Source organism: Leiobunum rupestre, chromosome 11 (assembly GCF_980474605.1).
Source record: "Leiobunum rupestre chromosome 11, qqLeiRupe1.1.hap1, whole genome shotgun sequence".
In the NCBI taxonomy this organism is placed as follows: Eukaryota; Metazoa; Arthropoda; class Arachnida; order Opiliones; family Sclerosomatidae; genus Leiobunum; species Leiobunum rupestre.
The window spans coordinates 11,661,233-11,685,128 of record NC_143394.1 but is presented as its reverse complement, the minus strand read 5'-3'; the positions used below and the strand labels follow the sequence as shown (position 1 = coordinate 11,685,128).

At 37.7% G+C, this 23,896-nt stretch overlaps 1 protein-coding gene across 2 annotated transcripts in view; it reads right to left on the bottom strand.

Moving 5' to 3' along the window:
* Nucleotides 1-2,687: 2,687 nt before the first annotated feature.
* Nucleotides 2,688-23,896, bottom strand: part of Lim1 (LIM homeobox 1) — a 71,089-nt gene continuing 49,880 nt past the window's right edge. The window contains exons 4-6 of one of the 2 annotated variants that reach the window (XM_090164055.1): nt 20,736-20,925; nt 8,928-9,122; nt 2,688-4,988 (exon numbers count right to left, since the gene is read on the bottom strand). In XM_090164055.1, coding sequence (XP_090020181.1) covers nt 4,750-4,988; nt 8,928-9,122; nt 20,736-20,925 — 624 coding nt within the window. In that variant the 3' untranslated portion in view covers nt 2,688-4,749. The remainder of the gene's footprint in view (nt 4,989-8,927; nt 9,123-20,735; nt 20,926-23,896) is intronic. The other variant, XM_090164056.1, reaches the window with a different exon arrangement.

Sequence of the window (23,896 nt, the reverse complement as noted above, 5' to 3'; positions counted from 1 at the left end):
TCGGGGTTTCGGTGAACCCTTTGGGTCAGACAGCTCTCCAGTTGGTATGCGTAAAACTCAATTGTCATATTTGGAATGTTTGGGATAACAGCGGGCTGTTCCAACCTCTCCCGGGTCTCCCCGTCTCGCGGTCATTCCAATCTCCCTCTGCCGGAAGACGTTGTAGTTGGTTTGACGGTCGATCACCGTTGACTCGCATGGACATTCTGGCCTTTGATTGCGTTTATATCGCTTTTAGGGAAATAATAATTTTTCTCCATTTGTATCATACTCTCTCTATAGTGAGATAAATTGGAACTACTACTTTTAAATTGTTATTATTTTAATTTTTTTTAAATGTTTGTTGTAGATAATAATAATAATAATCAGCTAGGCTAATACCCAAGGCACCACCTTAGGCCTAAGTCATCGAGTGACTTTTATAGCCATTAATTCAGGTGGCCGGGTTACAATGCGTAGGAGGGTGGTAGCAAGCCTTGCATGCCACGCGAACGAGCCAACAGCTCCCTACACTAGCTATTACCGTTAACGTCAACAAGTTTTTATGGAAGGGGAAACCGAAGAGCTCGAGGGAAAACCCCTCGAATCAGTGGGGAGATAACTTGCAAACTCAACGCGTAAGGAGTTGTTCCGAGTTTTCACCTAGTGATATACACCTAGAATTGGTGCGCTTACGTTAGAATCAATATGTCGTACAATTTCGTATTTTCTTAGATGATACCGTACTACTTTGCACTTTTTTACGAGCAAATTTTATTCAAATATATTCCACATGATGTTGGAATGTTTTTCGAGTTGGTAAACGTTTACTATGCCTAATTGAATCGGTGATAGGAAAGCTGCGCTCGCTACGCTAACAGAGGTTTTCCACAGGCCAGTACAAGAACGAAAGAAACTTTATCATTAATTACTAGTGTTGTAAGTGGGAAAATATTCCGGAAAATGACCGAGGCCTTTTTCCCCGGAAAATTTTCCGTATTTTTCCGCAAAAAAAAATAAAAAAAGGTTGCATTCCATGATTAGTCTAATATATTGTTTGCAAATTGAAATAAAGCGGCATTTTCGCCTCATTTTTTCGAATCTAAAAGTAAAACTAAACCTCTAGACTAGTTTAAACTGATTAACAATGTAACACTATTAATGTTTTGTAGTACACTGATATTAGACATTTTATATCGATAAAAAGTTAAAAACATTAAAAACCCTTAAAAAGTAATTTATGTTTAAAATTCTTATTTTTCCGATTTGCGGAAAATTTTCCGAATTTTATTTTTCAGGAAAATTAACAACTCTTTTAATTACGTTTAAAGCCGGGAGTAGTGGCTCACTCCTGTAATCCCAGGCGTCCGGGAGGCAGAGTTTGTGGATGGCCGTGTGAGGACGACCACCAATCCCCCAACGGGTGGTAGGAATACTTCCGCCACGGGTGTCCCCACCCCTGTCCCCACGTATCCCCCCGTTGGCGTGGCCGTTACACATATCTCGCCCTGATTAATCAGATGGACGAGAGGACTGAATTGTCCCACACGTTACAATCGAATAAAAAAAAATTACGTTTAAATAATAATAAATTTTTCGGGCAAATTAAATACGTTTTCGGACATACGATCCTGTTTTCCGGCATTCGGACATTTGTACCACCGTTCGGCTGCTCCGTAATTAAGTCTGGCACGTTACCCTAACTTACATTATGATTCATATGATATTTCTTCGGTGAAAACATTGCTGATGGGAGAATACTTACGCTTAGTATGTTACTTATACCAATAGTAATTTACCAATAATTTTTCTGCGGGGTAATAAATGCCCAAAAATGTGCAACCAGAAGTGGATACTCCCCAGGTAGTAAATAAAGTAGTAATTTGAAAAATAATTTTCCATTTGGAAAGTGAACCGGATGATAGTGTTCTAGGCTGACCGTGAAAGAATTTAAATTAAAATTCTTTCCATTTCCACATTATATTACCGGAATACCAAAGTCAACAATTTTCTTTAAAATTTTGAAAGCCGTAATACTTATAAAATGATAAGAAATTTAAGTATACACCGGTATTGCTTGCTTGACTGATTTCACAGGCTATATTTAAGCCTTTGCTACCTGATAGTATAGCTATAGGCACGTATAAAGGGAATATTTATCTACATTCCCGCCTTTAACAACGCTTTGAGCTAGGCCTTGCCTGTTCACAAAAGGTTTAATATGATAGGTTTAAAAAAAAATTGTAATAAAAATTAAAAAAAAAAACCTTTTTTTTTTCAAAGTTTTTGACACTGGTAAAATTGATGGGTAACTTTTATTTCGGTTTTGTACAGTGATTTCAATTCTTTTTCAGAGACAACAAAAATGAATAGACGATATGGCTTAGCGATTTATTTTTTTAAGGCGTTTTTTACTGAACGCTCTGCCGAACTTCAATGTAATTCTTTTAAACTTCTTTAGCATTTTTTTTTTCCTTGGAACATAAATTTTTCTTTGTTCAATTTTTTTTAACATATGTTTAAAAGCGGAAGCGTAAAAGTTTTTTTTAGTTTTTTTTAATACTTCTTTTTAGTGGTTTTTTTGTATCTTAGGAGTTAGTTTATTTAGGAACGAAATAGTTTTTATTATTATTATTTTTTATTTGTTGTAAAAAATGTTTAATTTAAATAAATTATAGAGTCTGATTTTTTTTACGATATGTGAATGGTTTAAATTAGTGGTTTATGCCCTTTAAACGCTGTATGACGTAAATAAAAAAATATTTTACACCAACCGAGCGCCTCTAGTGAGATAAATTTGAACTAGCAATTTGTTTGAAAATTTTCTTATTTTAATTTATTTCGACTATTAATGGGTGTTAGTAGATATAGACCTAAAATTGGTGCGGTGACGTCATACTGATACGTGGCTTAAAGTAGCATGACGTCATACCACACCGCGGTGGTTAGAATCATGACGTCATACAATTTCGTATCTTCTTGTGATATCATACTACTTTTCACCTTCTTGTTATTACAACGCGGCGCTAAGACAATTGTCTATTTGTACCTTTATTTATATTAGGTCTATATCTAATTAGCCTTTTCGGTTTACAAAGCGCCACGTAGCGGCCAACGCTAGAAGTTCTTTGACAGCTGGATTTTTCTCCGCAGTCACTTTGTGTTGTATAATAACCAATCGAAAATCCAGATGTTTCTGCACTTCCCATCTTGTCCGCTACGTGGCGCTATGGAAAGGCTAATTCGTATTGATAATTAAATTTAATACCAATTATCTTTAATGCAATTCCTATTTCCAGTGCCACTTTATTTAAAAACAAACGTTAAAAATAAGTTATTATTCCGGGTAGTAATTTTAACCAATTTTCAAATTCGGGTTTTGTATTTATAGATTTTTGTTCGGAATTGAGCACGCGTAACTTCTGACAAAGCTTATATACTTTTGATCATATACTTTTAGGAAAAAATGTACATCTCATAAATAAGCGATTTATATATATATATATATGTGTGTATAAAAAAAGTTGGTAAACGTTAAAAAAACGAGAAACACGAGGCCTATGGCTGAAACCGAAATCAACAAGGAAATTCCAATGTATTTACAGATATATTTTCCGTAATATGTGCCCTTATGGATTTCTTTTCAACTTTTAAAAACAAAACTTGATATGCCGAGAAAATGTGTCTTTACAATTGATATAATACACTACTTGAATTACAGTCCTGGCTCTAAATTCCATAGATTTCTATTTGTTTATACATTTAATTTTAAACATGGCATAAATTCGTTTTTATAGTCACGCTGTTAAATTTTTTGATGCTGGTCAATTAAGTAAATGCTAAAATACAATATTTTGGCCTTTTTCTCAAAATCCACACTCTGTTGACCAATCGTGTAGTCCAACTTGGTTGGGACAACATTTTAGTTCCAACTTCTTAGTAAAATCCAGTTTTTACTCGCGATTATTACAGAAAATATTACAAACCATGAGAATATACATTGAAAACAGGCGTTAATATTAAAATGCCAATTATTTTTATAATTATTGGTTTTAAATACATGTATAGGTAGCTAAATTTTGATTAAAATGAGCATGTTTTTTAGGTTTCCCGTCTCGTTCATAAAATGCAACTTAGATGGCAAACACGATCGGTCAACTAAATTAAGGTAATAAATTCGTTCTTTCGAGAAGGATTTGAAAATTTGTTTCACAGGGGTTAGGCCCTTAGAGGCACATTTTTAAATACCGGAATTCTTAGCAGATGGCGCCAACAGTCTAAAACGTTAAAAATTTAAATTTTAAAAAAAAAATGGGAAAAATATTAATTTTGTTCTCGCCAAAAGTGTTAAATTGGCGCCATCTAGCTAAAATAAAAGCATTAAAATCAAACCTCTAATGGCTTCACTCTAAACGTTGTATTTTCCTGTAAGCAATTTTCAATTGCTTTTCTTGACCTCAATTTGACCAACACCTAAAAACACTGCAACTATGACGACAGTCGCCCTGATTTCCGTCAACCCGAAAATTCTAAACATTTTGGTAAAAGGTTTATTTTTTGTAAATATACACCGAACTAATTCGTTTTTGATCGACTTTTGATATATACTTTGTTTTCCAATCGATTAATCGATTACAGACAATTCGGTTTACGTTTGATCGATTAAAGTGTATTTAAAAACAGTTTTATAAATGAAAAAATTTGCTTTCAAAGTTTGTAGCTAATTAGAGTGTCGTTTTGTTTTCCGCTAATTGGTAAAGTGGCCTAATATCACCAAACGGATGACGAGTCGCTGAGACTGCTGGGATGGGACAAGGGATTGTGGAACCCGTCTCCCTGTCCCGAGGACCGTTGTCCCGGACCGCCGTATCCGGAGTTGGGACCGTCGCCAACGGCTGACGGCAAGGACAGCACCGAATCCGGGCTCGATCTCTGGCTCATCAGGTCACCTCGAAGGTCGCTGCCGTGTGGCTGCAGGTAGGGTGCGTCGGAACCCAAATTTACCGGACCTGGAAAGAGAAAAAGACATTTTTACTTTTGCGATTTGGTTGGGTGACGAAAGCTATGGTACGATAGATGATGGCTGGCTGTAGTGGTGGTTTTCGTTTTTTAACTGGAATTTAATTGGTTGATTTTATGACCCAAAGAGATGGCTCGAGCTTTATTTTTACGTTTATATGGTTTTATATTAAATATAAAAATATGCTTTTGTATGTGATACATTTTGGCGATACCAAATTGAAATGGTCGGCCATTTTGATCACTCGTGTCTAATTCCGAATTTACAAATTTTAAATGATAGATCGAATATTAATTTAATCGTATATGCAAAAGTGTATGATTAATAATATACGCGCACAGTGGCTATTGAAGGGTAACAAATATGATTTGAAAACTTCACTACGAATTTTAGCTAGCTTATTCCTGGCACATCCGACCAATCATAAATTGGCATCTTTCTAGCTTCCTTTCCGGAGACTAGCGAAATTCCACTATTCATTTGATTTTTCAGCTCCGCTATGAGACGGCCAACTCTATACGTCGCATCTTATACAAGATTTCCTTTACTAGCCGCTAGATGCCATTCTTCGCTTTTGAACGTAAACTATATCCCAGAGAAAATCTCTCCGTACAACAACCGCATTTTAGGCCTTAAGCTGTTTACCCCTGATTTTACCAGTAGCAGATCCCCTCAAAGATGTTTACTTGGAAAAATCTCTCTTAGGTGGCGCTAGTCGCCTTCTTTTTAAAAATCTCTCGGATTTAGAAGCCGCTAGATGAGGCTTTACGCCTCTCACGGCCCGGTTTTAAAGTGGATATTTACCTTCCCTACGTTAGCGAGCTTTCGGCGAGTTGGTTGGGGGATTTCGAAGCTAACGCCACCCCGCGGCCGGTAATGGCGCTACTGTGTCTTTCTTAAGAGTTGATCCCTTAGCATCTTCGCCCGCCGACGAAATACGTGGATTTAAAAAGGTACTTTTGCAAAGAAATGGGATTTTCGAGCCGCGAGTCAGCACTCGCCCGTTTCTCAGCGTTAAGAGCTTTATGCCTGCCTGCATTCCTTTTTCATTTATTTGTACATTCACTCTAATGTATATCAACTATAGTGGCCTGTTTTAAGGTTTATTTAAAATAAGGCTTACTACTTAAGGCCGTTTCGTTTCAAAGAGTTATTATATGACTTACCGCGACTTTCAAAGCGTTTTAAAAAGCGCCATCTGAATTCTTAATTTGGAACTATATTCGCATTCAATATTAACGGATAATTTTCAAACGTTAACACATTAACGTATCCGACTTCAAATAAATGTTATTGTATTACTAAATGTTAAACAGTAAGTTATCAAGTTATAAATCATTGAAATGACAAGGTTTTAAATTATTGATTAAAATATAATATCTAAAAATATTTGCACTTTTTCCCGAACGATATTAATTTTAAATGCAATTTAATCATATTAATAAGGTTAATTTTGGAGGTCAGAGAGATATTTGTTACGTAATTAAGGGGTAGCAAGAAAATGTTCGGCGTATTCCCCAAAAAGCTACTGTTTAAAATGCCGTATTAACTCACGGCCGGGCCCCTGGACCTTGAGCCGCTTTGGGCCCCTCAACATCCCCTACCCCTTGTGACAAATGGGCCCCTGCTTGGCCCGCGCTATTGGTGGGCCCCTAGGCTTCAGCGTTGTAAGTCGAAAATTTCCCGAAAAAAATAAACTTTTCATTCCATGATTAGTCTATTATTGTTTGCAAATTTAAATAAAACGGAATTTTCGCCTCATTTTTTCGAATCTCAAATTAAAACTAAACCTCTAGACTAGCTTTAAACTGATTAACAATCTAACACTATTCATGTTTTGAAGTATTAGACATTTCATATCGATAAAAAGTTAAAAACATTAAAAACCTTTAAAAAGTAATTCATGTTTCAATTTTTTATTTTTCCGATTTGCGGAAAAGATTCTGGAAATTTTTCCGCATTTAATTTTTCCGGAAAATTAACAACGCTATATTTCACGTAGTGTGTTGTACTACACAAGTCTAAAAAAATAAGGCGTTTCTAATACGTCCTCTGCCGTCAAATTAAATGCGGATTTTCATCCGCTAAGCCAGCGGTTCCCAATTTATTTTGCTATGGAACCCTAAATTATCCAGCTAATTCTGGCGGAACCGCAACTAATTTTTTACTTTTCTTAAAAGACTCTTGACACAAACAAAGATGGCCGCGCTGCGAATTCTCGGAATCCCTGTGACCCTTCCACTGAACCCCAGGGTTCCGCTGAACACCTTTTAGGCACCACTGCGCTAAGCTAAAGGACAACTGAAAGGGCTAGTTCGTGATTCTCTATGAAACGTACTATAAATCTGGAGAATCCAAATATTCAATAAATATTATAAAAATCTGTTGCTTTCTTATTTGTCCAAATGACAACGCCGTAAAGTCGCTTTTCCTCCGTAGCACGTTGAATCGGGATTTTTTTCTGTAAGGTCACTCCGGGAACGGCGCTCATCTGGTCGAAATATCGACCGTTGTTAGCGCCCCACGCGGAGCACCCGCGCCCTATACGCTGGACCTCCGCCTTTTCCTGGTGGGCGACTTTTCCGTCCGCTGCTCATTTATTTTCCAACGGAATAGAACCGGATGTTGTACCGGGAGTGTTATGGGGAAAAAGTTCCGACGCGCGGCGCTGTTGCTTTGTCCGTCTCCCCTCCCCGGCGCGCGCAACACGCTTAAAGTATTAGAGCTTCCCCCCAAGTACACAAGGGATTGTAACTCTCATCCTACCTTAATTCCTTTCCTCCGTTTTTCGTTTGGAAGTTTTTCTATTATCTTCAATATTTTATAAGATTTTTTACACCCACGTTTGGTATTGTGACTGAGGAGTGTTATATTTAATTGTCACGTGGTATATTGAGCTTTTTTTATTGTGATTTTTATGTTGAAGTGGGAATCTTTGGAACTATGTCCAGCGGGACCAAAACGATCTAAATGGCATTAAAAGCTAATGCCAAGCATTTCTAAGAGACATTTGAAGCTATATGCCCATAATTTCTAAATAGCATATGAAGCTATATGCCCATAATTTCTAAATAGCATATGAAGCTATATGCCCAGAATTTATTAATAGCATTTGAAACTATATGCCCAGAATTTCTCAGTAGCATTTGAAGCTATATGCACAGAGTTTCTAAATAGCATTTGAAGTTATACGGCCAGATTCTCTAAAAGGAATTTGAAGCTATATGCCCACCAGCTCTAAAAACATTTGAAACCATACACCCAGCAGTCTACCATTTGAGGCTATATGCCCAGAAGATTCAGAAAGCATTTGAAGTTATAAGCCCGACAATTATCTTTTTTCAACTATGCCTATATGCCCACCGATTTTAAAAATTTCGAAATTATCCCTGCTAAAAATCTTTGAATCTACGCTCCAATAACAAAAAATGCTCTTCCTTGACATTCTTTGAAAAATTTTAAGCCAACTCTTATTTGATCTTTACAATCATTTTCTTAGCTATGAAAACCTTTGGCTTGATCTCGAATTTCTCAGAAAAATCTAAAGCCAACACTTGGAAGTTAATAATCTTTTCAATCGTATACTTAATACTAAAAACTTTGAAACCAAAATCCATCGCTAAAAATCATTAAAATCGTGCAATCTCTAAAATGCAATTGCCTGTGCTTCCAACGGCCAAATGAAACGGTTATTCAGGGGGTAATTTTCAGATATCCGAAGATAAACCTTTTTGCGTTTCTCACCCAGCAATCTAATTCATGATCCCAAGTAGCCGATCTCAACTGCTATAATTTTCTGGCCAGATTCAATTTGCTGATTTGTGAATCTGATAATCTGATATTTGAATTATCTTAATTAATTCCTCGGTTCAGGAAGCACTAGCAATTGCAAACTACGCGTATGAAAAATGGTAATGTTTCTTCTTACCTGGTCCGACCGTGGACTGGTCCATGGGTCCTCCGTTGTGCTGCGAGGGTCCGTCGGGGGGCCCGTGCAGCGGGAAGGGCATGCCTCCTCCGGGGCCTCCGGGCGGCGGCTGTCCCGGGAAGAAGTCGTAGAAGGCTGGCTGAGGACCGTAGCCGAAGTCGCCCGGGTTGCTCGAATCTGCGTATGACAAGAGGCCTAACGGACATCGGTTTCAGAAAGTACGACACCAGCCTGCACCACATTACCCCCACCAGTCTGCCCTCAAATACCCCACTAATAAACGAACTAAAGTAATCAACGATATGACTCTCTTTTCCTTGTAAATCGGTAAAAACGAAGGCCAAGTCAAACTCGAGAAAAGCGTCGCTTGTTGATTACTAGTGTTCATTTATCTCGGTGTACTGTAAAAGTTTTTCTAACTGGTGTTCAGGCTTAATAGCTCTCAAAATAGGCGAATAGGTGTGCTGTTTCAACATTCTTACTATTCTCACATTTGCAGCATAAATGGGTCTAGCACCAACAAGAAAAATAGTTGTTTTAAATTTATAAAACTTCCCAATACGCCTAAGTGTTAAAATTATAACGTAAACTCATGCTCTAATTATTAATATTCGCTAAACATTCCTTAATTCACAGTCTTATAGGTTTGGGGCTACAATTCCCCACATCGAAATACGGGGACATCTTACGAGAGAAGTAAACAAGGCTGGCAATGTTTCGCCCACTTCCTTTGCAATAATTTAAAAAACGCCCACCCAAAAACATTCGCGTCTAATTACGCGACACAAACGATGGATCAAAGACATCCTAGCGAGAACGGAACCAACATTCTTCGACAGATAAGGACAACAAAACTGGTTCGGGACATTCGTAAAACAACTTCTCGGTCATTTGTTTCCAATCGGTTCTCCTCCGGGTTCACTGGCAAAGAGAAATGTCGCCGACTAATTGCCAACACAACCAGAGATGGCGCTTGAGGCGTGTTCGCGGCCGCATTTGTCTCCGAGAATAGGCCCGGGGTGCACCCTTTACCATCTTTTACCACGTGTTTGTCGATCCTGGAATGCCTCTTTAAATAATTTCGGAATGGGCTCATCCATCGTGGCCCGTGAAATGGGGATTCCAAGATCGGAGCCGCGCTATGTCAATACAGAAAGAGAGAGAGACGCGGAACTATCAGCGCCATCTATTAATACACATCCGCGTTTCTTTTACATTAGTCATGGGGATTCGTGGGGAGTGCATTCTTGAGGACGCGACCATGCTGCCGAGATTTGCGATTGCCCGGACAAAAATGTTCAAATATTGTGTTTGCTCTCTGTAACAGGATCGAGCGGTTGGTATGTTTAGTTTATTATATTTTGGGAATATGAATTTCGAAATAATTAAGAAATTAATCCAATTTTTAAATTTAACATTGAGAACTGAAATTAATTTTAAACTTTTCCAATTTGTTTTTGGAAAATGATATTTCGTAGCATGGTGCTAAGAACCCCATTGTGATAAAAAAAAATCCCTTTACTCGCAATATATCCTAAGACACTTGACCAAGTAAACGGATATATTTTATTTGTTTATGTGAACGTCAACAATTGTTTGACAAGTTTGCTTTGTCTAAAATGGAGGAGAATTAAACGAAACCTTTATAGCGTTTGATTTGTCAGTTTTGATCGATACTAAATTGGTCTTAGTCGCTCTAAGATCACGCGCTATAGTGTGTCGGTAATGACTAATACGGCAGCCAGGCCCCATAAAACAACCTTAAATGAAGGCCATCTAAATTCACGAGAAAGCGGGGTCGGTCGGACAGAAGGGCGTCCAAATGACTATCCCGCGGAAGTCCCCTTCAATGGATCCTTTTTACGGGGAATCAAATTCTTTCTATCGACTGACAATACTTTCGGATAAAATGTTTTTCCGATTCACTGAGCGACCGAGTCCTGGCGCGGAACAGAAAGAGAGAGAAATGGGGTCCGTCCGGGATAGCACCATCGTCTCAAATTAATAGCAGCGGGATGAAGAGTTGAGTTGTATTCGGACTAGCCGACATTTAAACCCAACTTAGTCGGCCAACATTCCGAGTTCGTAAAAGACGATTCCAGTGGCAATCATATTTTTCATTTCGTTTTGTTCAATCGTTGAAATTATTCAATTTAAATATTTCTGTTCATAACAAAATATTATTCAAACCTTGTCGAACAAATGAAATTTCACCAGTTCCCTACGATAGTCTGACTAAATATTATTGGAAATATTATAATAACTGAGAACAGAACAAAAATCATACTATTTACCAGAAAATAGATTATTAAAATCTTGAAAATTCTAAAATATGAAATCAGCTCCCAGAAGTAACGTACAATAGCTCACTAAAATATAAAAATCCATTTTGAAATCTTAATATCAAATTAAAATTTTCCAAATATGTTTGGGATTCTATTTCATACCCAAAATGAAGATTTCCAAACTTCCTCATGTGGAAACTGTTTCTGTTTGACCAATTGCGTTGGGCAACCGAGTTGGGCTAAAAAGGTGTCCCGTGTGAATAGGCCTTCAGGGATGCTGGGGAGCTGATCGGCTATAGCCCAGCGGGTGGGCGAGTGGGCACCCTTCGGAAAATATGAGGATGGGGGGACTGGGAAATTCGGGGGTGATGGAGGGACCATTAGTTGGTGTTCGGGTTGGTTTAATTTTGCGCTTGGTCGCATATTTGCGGGGTCGCCCGACTGGGGACATCCATTATCTGTATAGGAATCACTCCACAGTGTCGCCATCTGTTACGACATACCCGCCACAGCGAGTCGAGCTTACAGACTGCACCCCCCTTCCAACCTATTTTCAACTATATGGTGAAATCTTTATCAACTCCGAAGGAATCGTTGAGGTTGAGCTTAACTGATACTTTAAGGCGAGTATGAAGCGTACAAACTATACCGAAGTTGTAGGCTGAACGCTACTGCTCATTTTGTATGACAATTTGGAGTAAATTTATGCCCAACGTCACTTTCAACTACATTTGGCAGAGTGCTACAAAAGCTGGCCGTAGTTTCAACTTCATTCCAGAACTAGCGTTACACTATATAGTGATTTTTATCAAAATAACTATTGGTATTGAAACATTAAATTGAGAATTAAAGTTTCAGCTATGTCGTTCTTGACAGCAGTACTAATTAATTATTATAATAGAATATAATTTAGACCATTGTTTGCCCGATAATTGTGATTTGAAGGCGAGATCATGACGATTGAGAGTTGAAAGGCTAATTCCAATGCGAACTCAAATTTAGGTCGGATTTCATTTAAATTTTCCCTTAAAGGGAATATAACCTGCAAAGCAATCTTTACGGAAGACCCCTTCAATTTTTCAAATGTCCCTGTACAGTGGCGCCAAACATTTTTAAAGCCGAAGGCAAGAGCGGCCAGAGCTGCAAGCGTTGGTGTTCCACACCAAATACCTGAGGTTATATTCCCTTTAAAGGGGCATTTAACTTACAACTCCATCTTAGTTTCTGTGAACTGGCGAAACATTTATTCGTGGAGAAATTACTGCCGGCTTAGGTTGATAATTGTTATTATTTTACCAAAGTTATTTTTATTCAGGAATTTCCCCTAAGCCTTTGCCTGAAATTTAAACAAGCGCGCGGTGGAAATTATTACGGCGTCTTTAGCAGTAAAAGTTTAACACAGCGCCAAATAGCGTTTGCGGCGTTTTTGGGAAGCATATTATCTAGCAACAGATGGAGTCAAAATAGTAACGTAGCGTCAACTTAACTTGTCAGTTCGTACATCTTTGGTAGCACTGCCAAAAGTAGCTGAAATGTAGCGACGTCCCGGCTATAAGCTTTGAATGGTGCGGCCGTCCAAGCGAAACTCGCCTCTTCATAACGTCGCGAATGAAGGCATACTTTTAAACGGGCGCCGGGCCAATTATAGGGGGCGCTGCTATTACACACCTTTTGTTTTATCGTCAATAACGGTTTATGCCCCCCCCCCCTGGTGGACACCCGTTCTACAACTATTAATGGCTGTATCGAGAATGACTTATTTTTAACGATAGGCGGCCGACTGCGTAACGGCACTAATGTTATTAACCCTTAATTTATAACTAATTACAAACACGTAATTGCGAATTGAGAAATAAAGTCATTTTTCAATGTAAATATCGAAGTCGATGTTCATTAATAAATTCAGCCGCCCAATTATACTTTAAAATGACTCTTAAAATGGTTATTTATTTGAAAGGGAGTAGAAATTAGAACGTTCGAAGGTGGATCAACGAATTTAACATTTTGGCCGCTTGGAGCGCTGTTGACTGTTAGGGGGAAAAGTCTTAGAAGCTTCTGTTTCTACTACCTTATGCGAAATTCGGGCGAGTGCGACTTTCCCGCGGGCTTTCTTGCCCGCTTTAGCGGAAAGTGATTCTTTCCAAGAAGATTCTGCTAAATTACTCACTGCGTAAACTTGGTCAAAACTTATATCATATTATGCAGATTTTGCTCGAAAGCCTTCGCTGCCTCGTGCACATCATTGAGTTCAGTGGCGGCGCCAGGAATTTTCGCGACGGTAGGCAAACCAAATAAATGGGTCCCCGACCCGGGACCCCCCTTTTCTCAACGAAATCCTTCAATAAAATAAAGTAGTGATGTACATGACGAACAAAAAAGTTCTAACAACAGTAAAACGAGTCCAAATATAACAGAACTGGTTTTATTTACTAGGAGATACCTCAAAAATTTCTAAATACATTATCGACATTTGTGTCATTGTTATTTATAAATAATTTTATCTCTTGGGACAATTTTGAGACCCTTTCTAGATCAATTTGGAGCCCCTTATAGGGTGATTTTGGGGCCCCTCAAAATTTTAAGGTAGGCAGTGGCCTACCTGGCCTACCCCCTAGCGCCGCCACTGATTGAGTTGGGAATATTAATCTAGAGATCCAATCAAATCTGCTCCCCGCGAATTAAGTTTTTGAAAATTACGAATGTGCCGTCTCCTCTAAAATGACGAGAAAACGTTATCATATGACCCGTGGCGCCATCCATTATTTTTTAAATAAAAATTTTGCCGGAAAACGCGTCTTATTTGAACGAATCATTGAGAGATAGACGGCGCCACGGGTAGAATGATAAAGTTTTCTCGTCATTTGGGAGCAGACGGCAGTATTCTTATATTTTAAAAACTTGTTTCGCGAAATACTGAAATCCGACGTTTTGATTGGACCTCTAGAAAGTCTAGATTAATATTCCCAACTCAATGGTGGACATAAGTGCCTACTGATATTATCAAACTTACACTAAAATGCATAGATGCTTAAGCAGCAAGATTTTAGTTTACGTTTAATAGCGTAAACACAGTTGTACCAAAAAGGTTTAAACCCTATTTCCTTAATAACACAAATACAAAACTTAGTCACTAAAATGATTTACCAAGAAAAATCATTTTCTTTACTCAAAAACGTCGTTTAATCGTTGTTATCAAATAAATTTATACTCTTCGAAACAGAAGCTCAATATTTTGGTTGTCGATTTATAATTCCTAATTATGTCACGCATAAGTGTTTAATTCACGAATAATCATAAAAATAATAATTTGTATTGGGCTATTTAACCGTTTTACGCTTTTTACTGTACAAGTGGAAATTATTACGAACTTGTCCAACTGTTTTACCAAATGCAAACGGAGTGGAACTGAGCTTGTTCAACTAATTTACCTTATAAGAAACGGATTTTATCTAACCTTGTCCAACTGATTTACCTAATGGGAAACGGAGCGGAACTGAGCTTGCCCAACAGATTTACCTAATGAGAAACGGAGTTGTACTGAGCTTGTGTAACTGATTTACCTTATAAGAAACGGAGTTGAACTGAGCTTGTCTAACGGATTTAACTTATAAGAAACGGAGTTGAACTGAGCTTGTCTAACTGATTTACCTTATAAGAAATGGAGTTGAACTGAGCTTGTCTAACTGATTTACCTTATAAGAAACGGAGCTGAACTGAGCTTGTCTAACTGATTTAACTTATAAGAAACGGAGTTGAACTGAGCTTGTCTAACTGCTTTAACTTATAAGAAACGGAGCTGAACTAAGCTTGTTCAACTGATCTACCTAATGTGAAACAGAGCGGAATTGCAACTTTTGCATCGGCTTTACCTAATGCGAAACGGAACGTGAACTGAGCTTATCCAACTGATTTACCTAATGCGACCGGAGATAGAACTGAGCATGTTCAACTATTTTAACTAATGCAACGGAGCCTAAACTGATCTTGCCCAACTGATTTACCTAATGAGAAACGGGGCCAGAGCGAACGGGGCTAGAACTGAACATCAATGGCAACTTCGAAACGCGCATCAGAGGCGCTGCTTCGTGTTCTAATTATAAGTATGAATTTGCGCGTAACGGGGCGCGTGTGGTACAGGAAGAAGGCCGGGCGCTGGCGGCCGCCTTTTCCACGTTCATCATCCAGACGAAAACTCTTTACAGCCATTGACGGCTTCTCGGGGCGTCATTCCTTTTTCGAATCAATTTCCCAGCGCCACTTGCCCCTACCGCCGATGAAGAGAGACGGGTACGGGCTGCGGTCGTTCCTCCTGCGGGCACCGTCGTCCCTCGAGCGCGCACTCGCGCCTCCAGCCACATCGCGAAATCTCCACCCTGGCCAAGTACAAAAAATGTACGCAGCTTTTCTTTTATTTTACTTTTTTCGGCGACTTTTTTCCCCGCATTACTTTTCCTTATTACATTTTTGGCAGGGGGGAGGAAAGAAGGGGGAGCTGGGACGTTTTTACGCCTGGCGGCGTTTCAGGGAACTATTTTTTATATTTCGCTTTTTACCCGGTTTGAGGTTGATGTCTTGAAAGGTTAAAATCAAACGGACGCAAAACGAAATTTTACTTAGCCTTCTGGACTCCACCGTTTCGTACTTTGGTCAATAATTTTAGGTTTTGGATTGGGACAATATGATATTTCATTGATCCATACGAAATCTTTAAGGTTTTAATAGGGCCAATAGAAAAACTTAGTTTTTTCATTAGCCCGATTTAAAAAATTAGTTTTTTTCACTGATCCGATGCAAAATCTCAGTTCTTTCACTGACCCAAATTGTTAAACTTTGACCCGATTGATATAATATAAAATCTTAATCGAACAAATATAAATCTTATTTTTTTGCACTAACCAAAGGTAAAAATCTTAGTTTTTCACTGACCCATTGCAAAATACTCTATATTGAATCAATGAAAAACGTAAAATATTTTATTTTACTTTCATTGACCTAATCAAAAACTTAACCTTTGACCTAACAGTAAATCTTGACCTTCGCGTATTAAGAGTTGACCTAGTTATGGATAATGGATTAATTTAATTACGGATTCAAGTGAATATTTAGTTATGGGATTTCGTACTACAATTAATATAAAACTTGAATTCTAACTTCGCAATATGGTCTTAACTTAAAACGAAACCGACGAAAACCAGATGGTAAAAATAAATGACCAGTATTGAGAGAAATATCCGGTAAGGAGGCCATCTGCGCGGGTGTAGACCAAACAAAAACAGGGTTCATAGTTCAACAAATCTGCAGAAACTGAGCCCGTCATTTACAGACCGGTACTCGAAAAAAGAAAAGAATAAAATGAGCGGCGAAAAAATGAATCAGTGTAGGCAGGTTTACGTGTCTTCTAAAGAAAAGTTTTTCTTACATTCATTCTTACATTATGTAAGTTCCTTTTCCTTTTCTCGGTGGAAGAGAGAGCTAATTAATCATTCGGGCTGCAATGCGTGCTGGAGACAGGTGCTAAGCCCCGTCAACACAAAACCCCGCGAACCTCCTCGCCAAGCCAGGCAGCTGGGTTCCTGCCAAATTTTTTCTCTGATTCCGCGGGTAGCCTTCGAGTGACGTCATCGTCTCTACGTTTGGAAGGCTAAATGTCCGTCACCCCCGCCCTTTGAACCGTGACCTCTATCTTGACCACGTTTGTTAGTGAAGTGTTGTTGTAGAAGGTGATCCGAATTGGGACCATGCCTCGATCAGATAACTATTTGTATTTAAATAGAGTGACTAATAAGGTCAGTGGCGTAGCGAGGATATTTGGCGCCCGGGGCAAAACGCCCAAATAGGCGACCCCGCACTCCCCCTTTGCCTCTGGAAAACCACATAATTTTGTTCTATTTAAAAAAGGGTACTTTTCAAATTTTAATAAAAATTAGTTTAATATATAATCGAACAAAATCCATTTTACATGGAATACTTTGGGCACCGCTAGCCATTGGCGCCCGGGGCCGATTGCCCCCCCCCTTCGCTACGCCTCTGTATCAGGCTCGTAGGAACGTTTTGGATTAAAGGGGGTACAGCTTGGATGCTAAATTTGGCACCCCCCTCACCGGCAGGCTTTTTGCGCCCGTTCCAATACAATCTGGCGCCCTTTCCAATTTCAAGGGGGTTTCATTGTACACTCTGTTCCAAAAGTCTTTGCCCGTGGGAGATTTCGAACATTTTCACCCGTCAGTTCTTGTATAGTTGCATCAAGTCGAAGCGGACATCGGTAAAAGATTAATAAAATGTTTAGCTACAAATTGGCCAAAATCATTTTCTGGATAGACTTATAATTTGGCCTATTTTGGTCTAAAAGAGGGGGTGTCAATTTTTTTATTTTTGATCTCAGGTCATTTTAAACCCGATTTTCGTGTTCTCCGGGGTTGATTTATATTTAGAAAGTGTTGGAATTATTCAAATCGACGCATTGGTTCAAAAGATATTCACCAAAGACGTTTTCACAGAAATTGAGAAATATCTAAACATCTCACCAAGCCATTTAAAATAATAAACGTTGGCGGGTTCTGTCGCCATCTATTGTTCCTAGAAGTAATCTTGTTAGTTTAATTCTAAATATGTAACAAATTGAAGGTTAATATAAATATTTTCTGGCGTCGCCCCTGTTAGTTTCTCAAATGAGCACATGAAAATATTTATGTTAACCTTCAATTTGTTACATATTTAGAATTAAACTAACAAGATTACTTCTAGGAACAATAGATGGCGACAGAACCCGCCAACGTTTATTATTTTAAATGGCTTGGTGAGATGTTTAGATATTTCTCAATTTCTGTGAAAACGTCTTTGGTGAATATCTTTTGAACCAATGCGTCGATTTGAATAATTCCAACACTTTCTAAATATAAATCAACCCCGGAGAACACGAAAATCGGGTTTAAAATGACCTGAGATCAAAAATAAAAAAGTTGACACCCCCTCTTTTAGGCCAAAATAGGCCAAATTATAAGTCTATCCAGAAAATGATTTTGGCCAATTTGTAGCTAAACATTTTATTAATCTATTACCGATGTCCGCTTCGACTTGATGCGTAGGGCATTCTGTTGAGACCACCGGTGTAGTAGGCTTTTGATTCGCTTGGGGCACCGGTATATAAATTCTGACCACCCCCCCTCCCCCGTTCCTACGCCACTGATGACTATGTTGACACGATTTTTGGTTTTTCTCCCAATCCCCCTCACGCTCTAACAGTAAGCTCCTCCCTTGAAGAGTCAATCAAATCAGCCTAGCATCTCATTGGTTCCCTAAACATGACGTCTTCCCATGATGCCCCCTAATATTCTCAACAAAGTTAATCTTCCTAAGTAGAAATAAAGACATTATTGGTAATCGTGAACCATTAATCAATTTTACCAAAGTCATTATTTAACATTAAAAATATTAAATATCCGCGGTACTTCGTTAAATAAGCGGTAGATGGCGATAGTCGTTTTGTGACATTTTCATTATTTCCCGTGGATGTGTACACCGCGTCACGTTTGAAAATTTACCGCACGTACCACTTTTCCTAACCATGTAAAATACGGAGGAATGTGTACTAGTTATAAATCAATTTTAAACTTTAATATTGTTAGAAACTCGCTATTTGATGAATTCCTTCCAAAAATCATTTTGAAAAATCTAGGAGCAACAAACGCAGCACCCCACACAAGGAGAACCCCACCCGTCAAAATTCGTGTATTTTCCTGCGTACATTTTTCATTGGTTAAATGCTTTAGCGCCTGCTGCGGTCGGAAGGGGGAAATTCGGAAATTGTCTTCCCCCTTTCCGTAAAACCTTCAGCGTAAAGGCTCGTCCAATGAAATTTGTACACAACATTGCGTTAGCGTGTTTAAAGGCTATGTGCACGTTCTCCTTGTGTTTGTTGCTCCTAGGTTTCATGATAATAACATTCGCAGGTTAGGCAAATGAATACTTCTTTCGTAAGATATACGTTATACACTTTTGATATTATTATTGCAAAACGGGGTCAGCCAAGGGGCATTTACGTCACACGTTAATGTAGTGAAAACAATCCGCCAGATGGCGATATAAACTCTAGCGTGCCCCCTTTCTTTCCATACCGATTATCTATAGTGGACCAATTTTTTTCCCACCCAATACTTTTAAATATTTTCATAGACTATCGGTTCCCTAACACTGACTTTTTCATCTGGCTGGAAAATCGGCCGCTTTTCAGAAGGTAGTTTTTTGCGTCGGCAACCGCAAAGCTCAAAGCGTTGAAAAGCCGAAGATTTTTTCATTGACGCCTTTAGAATTTCTCTTTTATTATTATCGAAAATCGATGCGTGTCCCTAGCTTTCTATCCTCGCGGGTTCTCGGATTTTTTTCTCTCGTCAGTGACATTTTTGTTGTTTTTGCGTAAGTTAGATAACACCTAGAGCGCTAAGCCTTGGTTAGGCCTTGGTTCGATCTGTCCCATAGAATTCCTCTCTCCCTTTCGTTCTCTCTCTCTCTAATAATACCTAAGAGTTGTTTGTTTAAGGGTGTAGCCCTAAGCAGACGACAGAGAACGCGTTTTGTCCCGCGGCGCCCCGCTAAGCCTTGCCCAAAGAATTCCGCTGTGAAAACAAGGCCTAATAAGAATCTTAAGTAAATAAGGGTCTTATATAATTCTAAGCTGTTTTTGCATAGATAACCCGTGTCTATTTCACGGATAAAGGTACGTATCTACGGATGTGGGACTTTTTTTGTCGGGTGGGTAGTTATTTTTTATTTGATTTATTTTAATTTAATTTAATTTTAATTTCTTTAGATTTTTTTAGTTGATGTAAGATGTCCCTAAGAACTCGTTCAACCCAAATAACCACCATCTAAAAAACCACAAAATCTTCAGTGAAAACCCCAGTCTTCTGTTTTTTCCCTTCAGATTTAGATTAAAAATTCTATACCAAAAACCTCTAGTAAAAAATATTCTAAACTATCCAGTGAAAAAATTCTAAAATTGCTAGTGAAACTATTTTAAAATATCCAGTGAAAATACCCTAAGATCCAGGCGCGATTTTAGAAAATTATTCATAGGTGCATGGGCACATCGATAAATAATAGGGGGTCGGGGAGGAAATCAAATTAAAGTTTATATAAATCATAAATTTTTGGGTGGGCACTAGTAAACTCTATGAAACTATTTTAAAATGTCCAGTGAAAATATCCCAAAATCTGAGGTGAAAATATTACAATAATCGCCAAATCTCGATTGAAATTAAAACTCAGCTAGGCTAATATCCGAAGGCACCACCTTAGGCCTAAAAAAATCACGACTTAAAATATCCCCAAGATCTGTACTGTACTTATCCCCATAATCTCGATTGAAAATAAATCAAAATCTCCATGAAATATCCCCAAAATCTGTACTGTACATATCCCCATAATCTTGATTGAAAATACCTCAAAATCTTTGACTATAACCCCAAAATATGAACAAAAAAGCACTCTATAACTGTAAGTGTGCGCAATTCTATTGCATATTTACCGGAGAAGTAAGCGAAACCTCCGTTGGGTCCTCCGACCATCTCCGGGCTGTCGTCGAGGCCATCGGGAGACATGCCCGGCCTCAGAGGCCGCATGGCCCGGCGAGGACTGCGGAAGAAGTGTCGACGAGCTCCCAGCGTGCTCAGCTGCTTCATCCGCCTCTCTTTAGAACGACGGTTTTGGAACCATACCTGACCAATTAAAAAGTAAACAATGAGGTTCATTTAAACGTACAGATTTCTAAATATACAAATAAATATATATTATCAGCTAGCCGAATACCCCAGGCACCACCTTAGACCCGAGTCAGCTAGCGACTTTTTGCAAAACGTAAATAAATCATTTATGCATATATACATATTTGTTGGAAATTTTATTATAAAGATTCTTCGTCGTTTGCCTAAGATTTAAAATTTTTGTATAAGGCGATAAAATAAAAATTATATATTTAAAAAAAAAAGAGTGAAATTTTTGCAATTTATCTGTTGATGATACCTTATATTGGCTGTCAACCCAGAATATACAGAAACTTTTGAATCGTCTTAAGAATTTAATTCAAGAAATTCAATCGAGATATATTTGATAAACATCTTGTAGCATTAACAAAAAAATGCATAGAAAATGCTAAGGCGTCATAATTGTGTTTACCTGACGTTATTTCATTCCCAAATTACGCGCACAAATTAAAGGCAATTTATTATCGCGCACCAATTAAGAAATCCAATATTTACTAGCTTAAGCCATTAAAAAGCTTCAAAATCGTCTTGTGCAATCTTAAGAAAAGCAATTCCTATATTTGCTTTTAATTTCCACTTCAATTAACTCGAATTACAATCTTCGGAAAATAAATAAATTCAAACAACTTCAACAAATAACGAAAAAAGTCGATGATAACAAAAAAAAAAAACACGCAGTAGGTATTAATTTCGGGCAGCTTCTCACACACGCCTGACAAAAGAAGATAAAAATTAAGTTTTCAAAAAGGGAACAATATCAGAAAATACTAGGGTTTTTTTTTTAACTTAACTGGCTTAGAGGGAAAATATTGTAAGTCCAGAAAAAACAAGTTTTTGACCCATATGGTTTGAAACAATCTTTGAAGGCAATTCGGTTCGTGAAAATCCATGTTCAATGTTGGGAATATAATGTATGATATTTTGATCAAAGATTGTGATATTTTCAGGGCATGTTAAAAGTCAAATGTCGACAATTTTAGATTTAACTTTAAATAAAAAACCGTCTGCTGTCACCCGTTATGCCTTAATTTTAAGCGCCATTTATATAAAGGTTATGGCCAAAAGTTCCAAATTAAACGAACACTTAGTGAAATTTAGTTTAAAGGTAAATTTTTATTGTTTACGTTTTCGTGTGGAAAAATGGGTTTTCTAAAATTTTAAGATGTTTTAATCTTAATAAAATACCTTAATAATAAAAATGATTCTTTCACCAAGCGTATCTGAATTTTATTAAATTAATATTAGACAAATTTTAAGCATTCTGTTCTAAGCCTCAAGATTAAGTTCCAACGAAAAATATTTTTTTTGAAATTATTAATTATTACGAAAAAAGACTCAAATGTGCATACTAAATCATACCCTGATAATATAAAAACTTAACTGTTATTATAAAAATAAAATTGGTGATCGAGCAAATTGAGACAGCGACTGAAAATGTCCTAAATTGTAGTTGACAGTCTTTCGCTTTAAGACACTACCGTGTCCGGGCAAATTTTGGGTTATAGTTGACAAAAGATAAACCTCCTACAACGACCGTGGACTCTATCTCGCGTACAGACTGTAGCGTATCCCCGCCTTGGCCGGTACCGTCCCGAGTGTTGGGTCTACATTACAGCCCTACTGGTAATGATAGTAATTTTGTGGGTTTGAAAATGTCGGTACCTACAACGTAGCGCGTCGCTGATGAGCCAGTGTGTCGCGGATAGAGAGCCAACATGTGTCGGCCCTATCATTTGCTTCCGAGCGCGGACCCTCGTACGCTCATGATGTATCATTTCGCGCTTCACTCCTCGAAAATATCCCCTTTTATACACTGCTACCTCCTTCTCACTCTCAGGCGCCGTCTTTTCTAACGTTCGCGGGAAAGATATTACTATTCTGTCGTATGTTAGCCGTTTTTGAGGCCAGAACATATTTAGCGAACGATAACTGTAGGGTAAAATTAATCGAACAGCTAAACTGGTAACGTTTCCATTATCATGTAGTTAAGGCTTAGCGAGTTTGTAAGTTCAATATGCGTTAGTAATTATGAGAGAAAAATAAAAACTTCGTTAGATTTGCATATTTAATAAAAAATGATATATATTTCCAATTTAAAAAGGACTTTTTAAAGTGTATATATATATCATTTTTTATTAAATATGCAAATCTAACGAAGTTTTTATTTTTCTCTCATAATTATCATGTAGCTCTACCAAATTTATTTTATTTTTGTAAGATCCAGATTTCGCCATTTATTGATCGATATTGAAATAATCAAATAAGAAATTATCTAATTACGTCTAAATATACTTTTGGAAAATACTGTAACGGGAATGTTAAATCTAAAATGAGTACTTTTGATACTATTAATCATTAATTATTAAAATTATATCATAAATAAGAACTACTAAATAATATCATATGCAACATAATTACTCATAAGTGTGCCTCTGTTTAACATCTCTGTTAATTTAAATGATACCTTCTTTCATAGCCACCAAAGAAAATACGGACTGATGTCGCGTAAAACTGGTTTTAACTTCCTTCCCTCCCCGCCAGAACTAGTTTTGATGACGATAAAACCGTTATAGCCTGGGAAGCGACGTCAATTACGTCATATCCTGGCAACAAGGTCTCATTGAGAAAAAGTTATTTCTGGCACACTTATGAATAATATGTATGAAATATAATTAATATGTATGAAATATAATTAAAATGTATGAAATATAATTAATATGTATGAAATATAATTAATATGTATGAAATATAATTAATACGCTATATATTAATATCATAAAAATATATTTATAATAATTAATTGATTGAATAATATTTATGAATTATGTTTCTTATTCCGTTCAAGAGAGGGCGCTCTAGACTTATAATCAAGATGGAGCCTGAAATGGGGCGGGGCGTCGGTATAGCAGAGTAACACCGGAGCTAA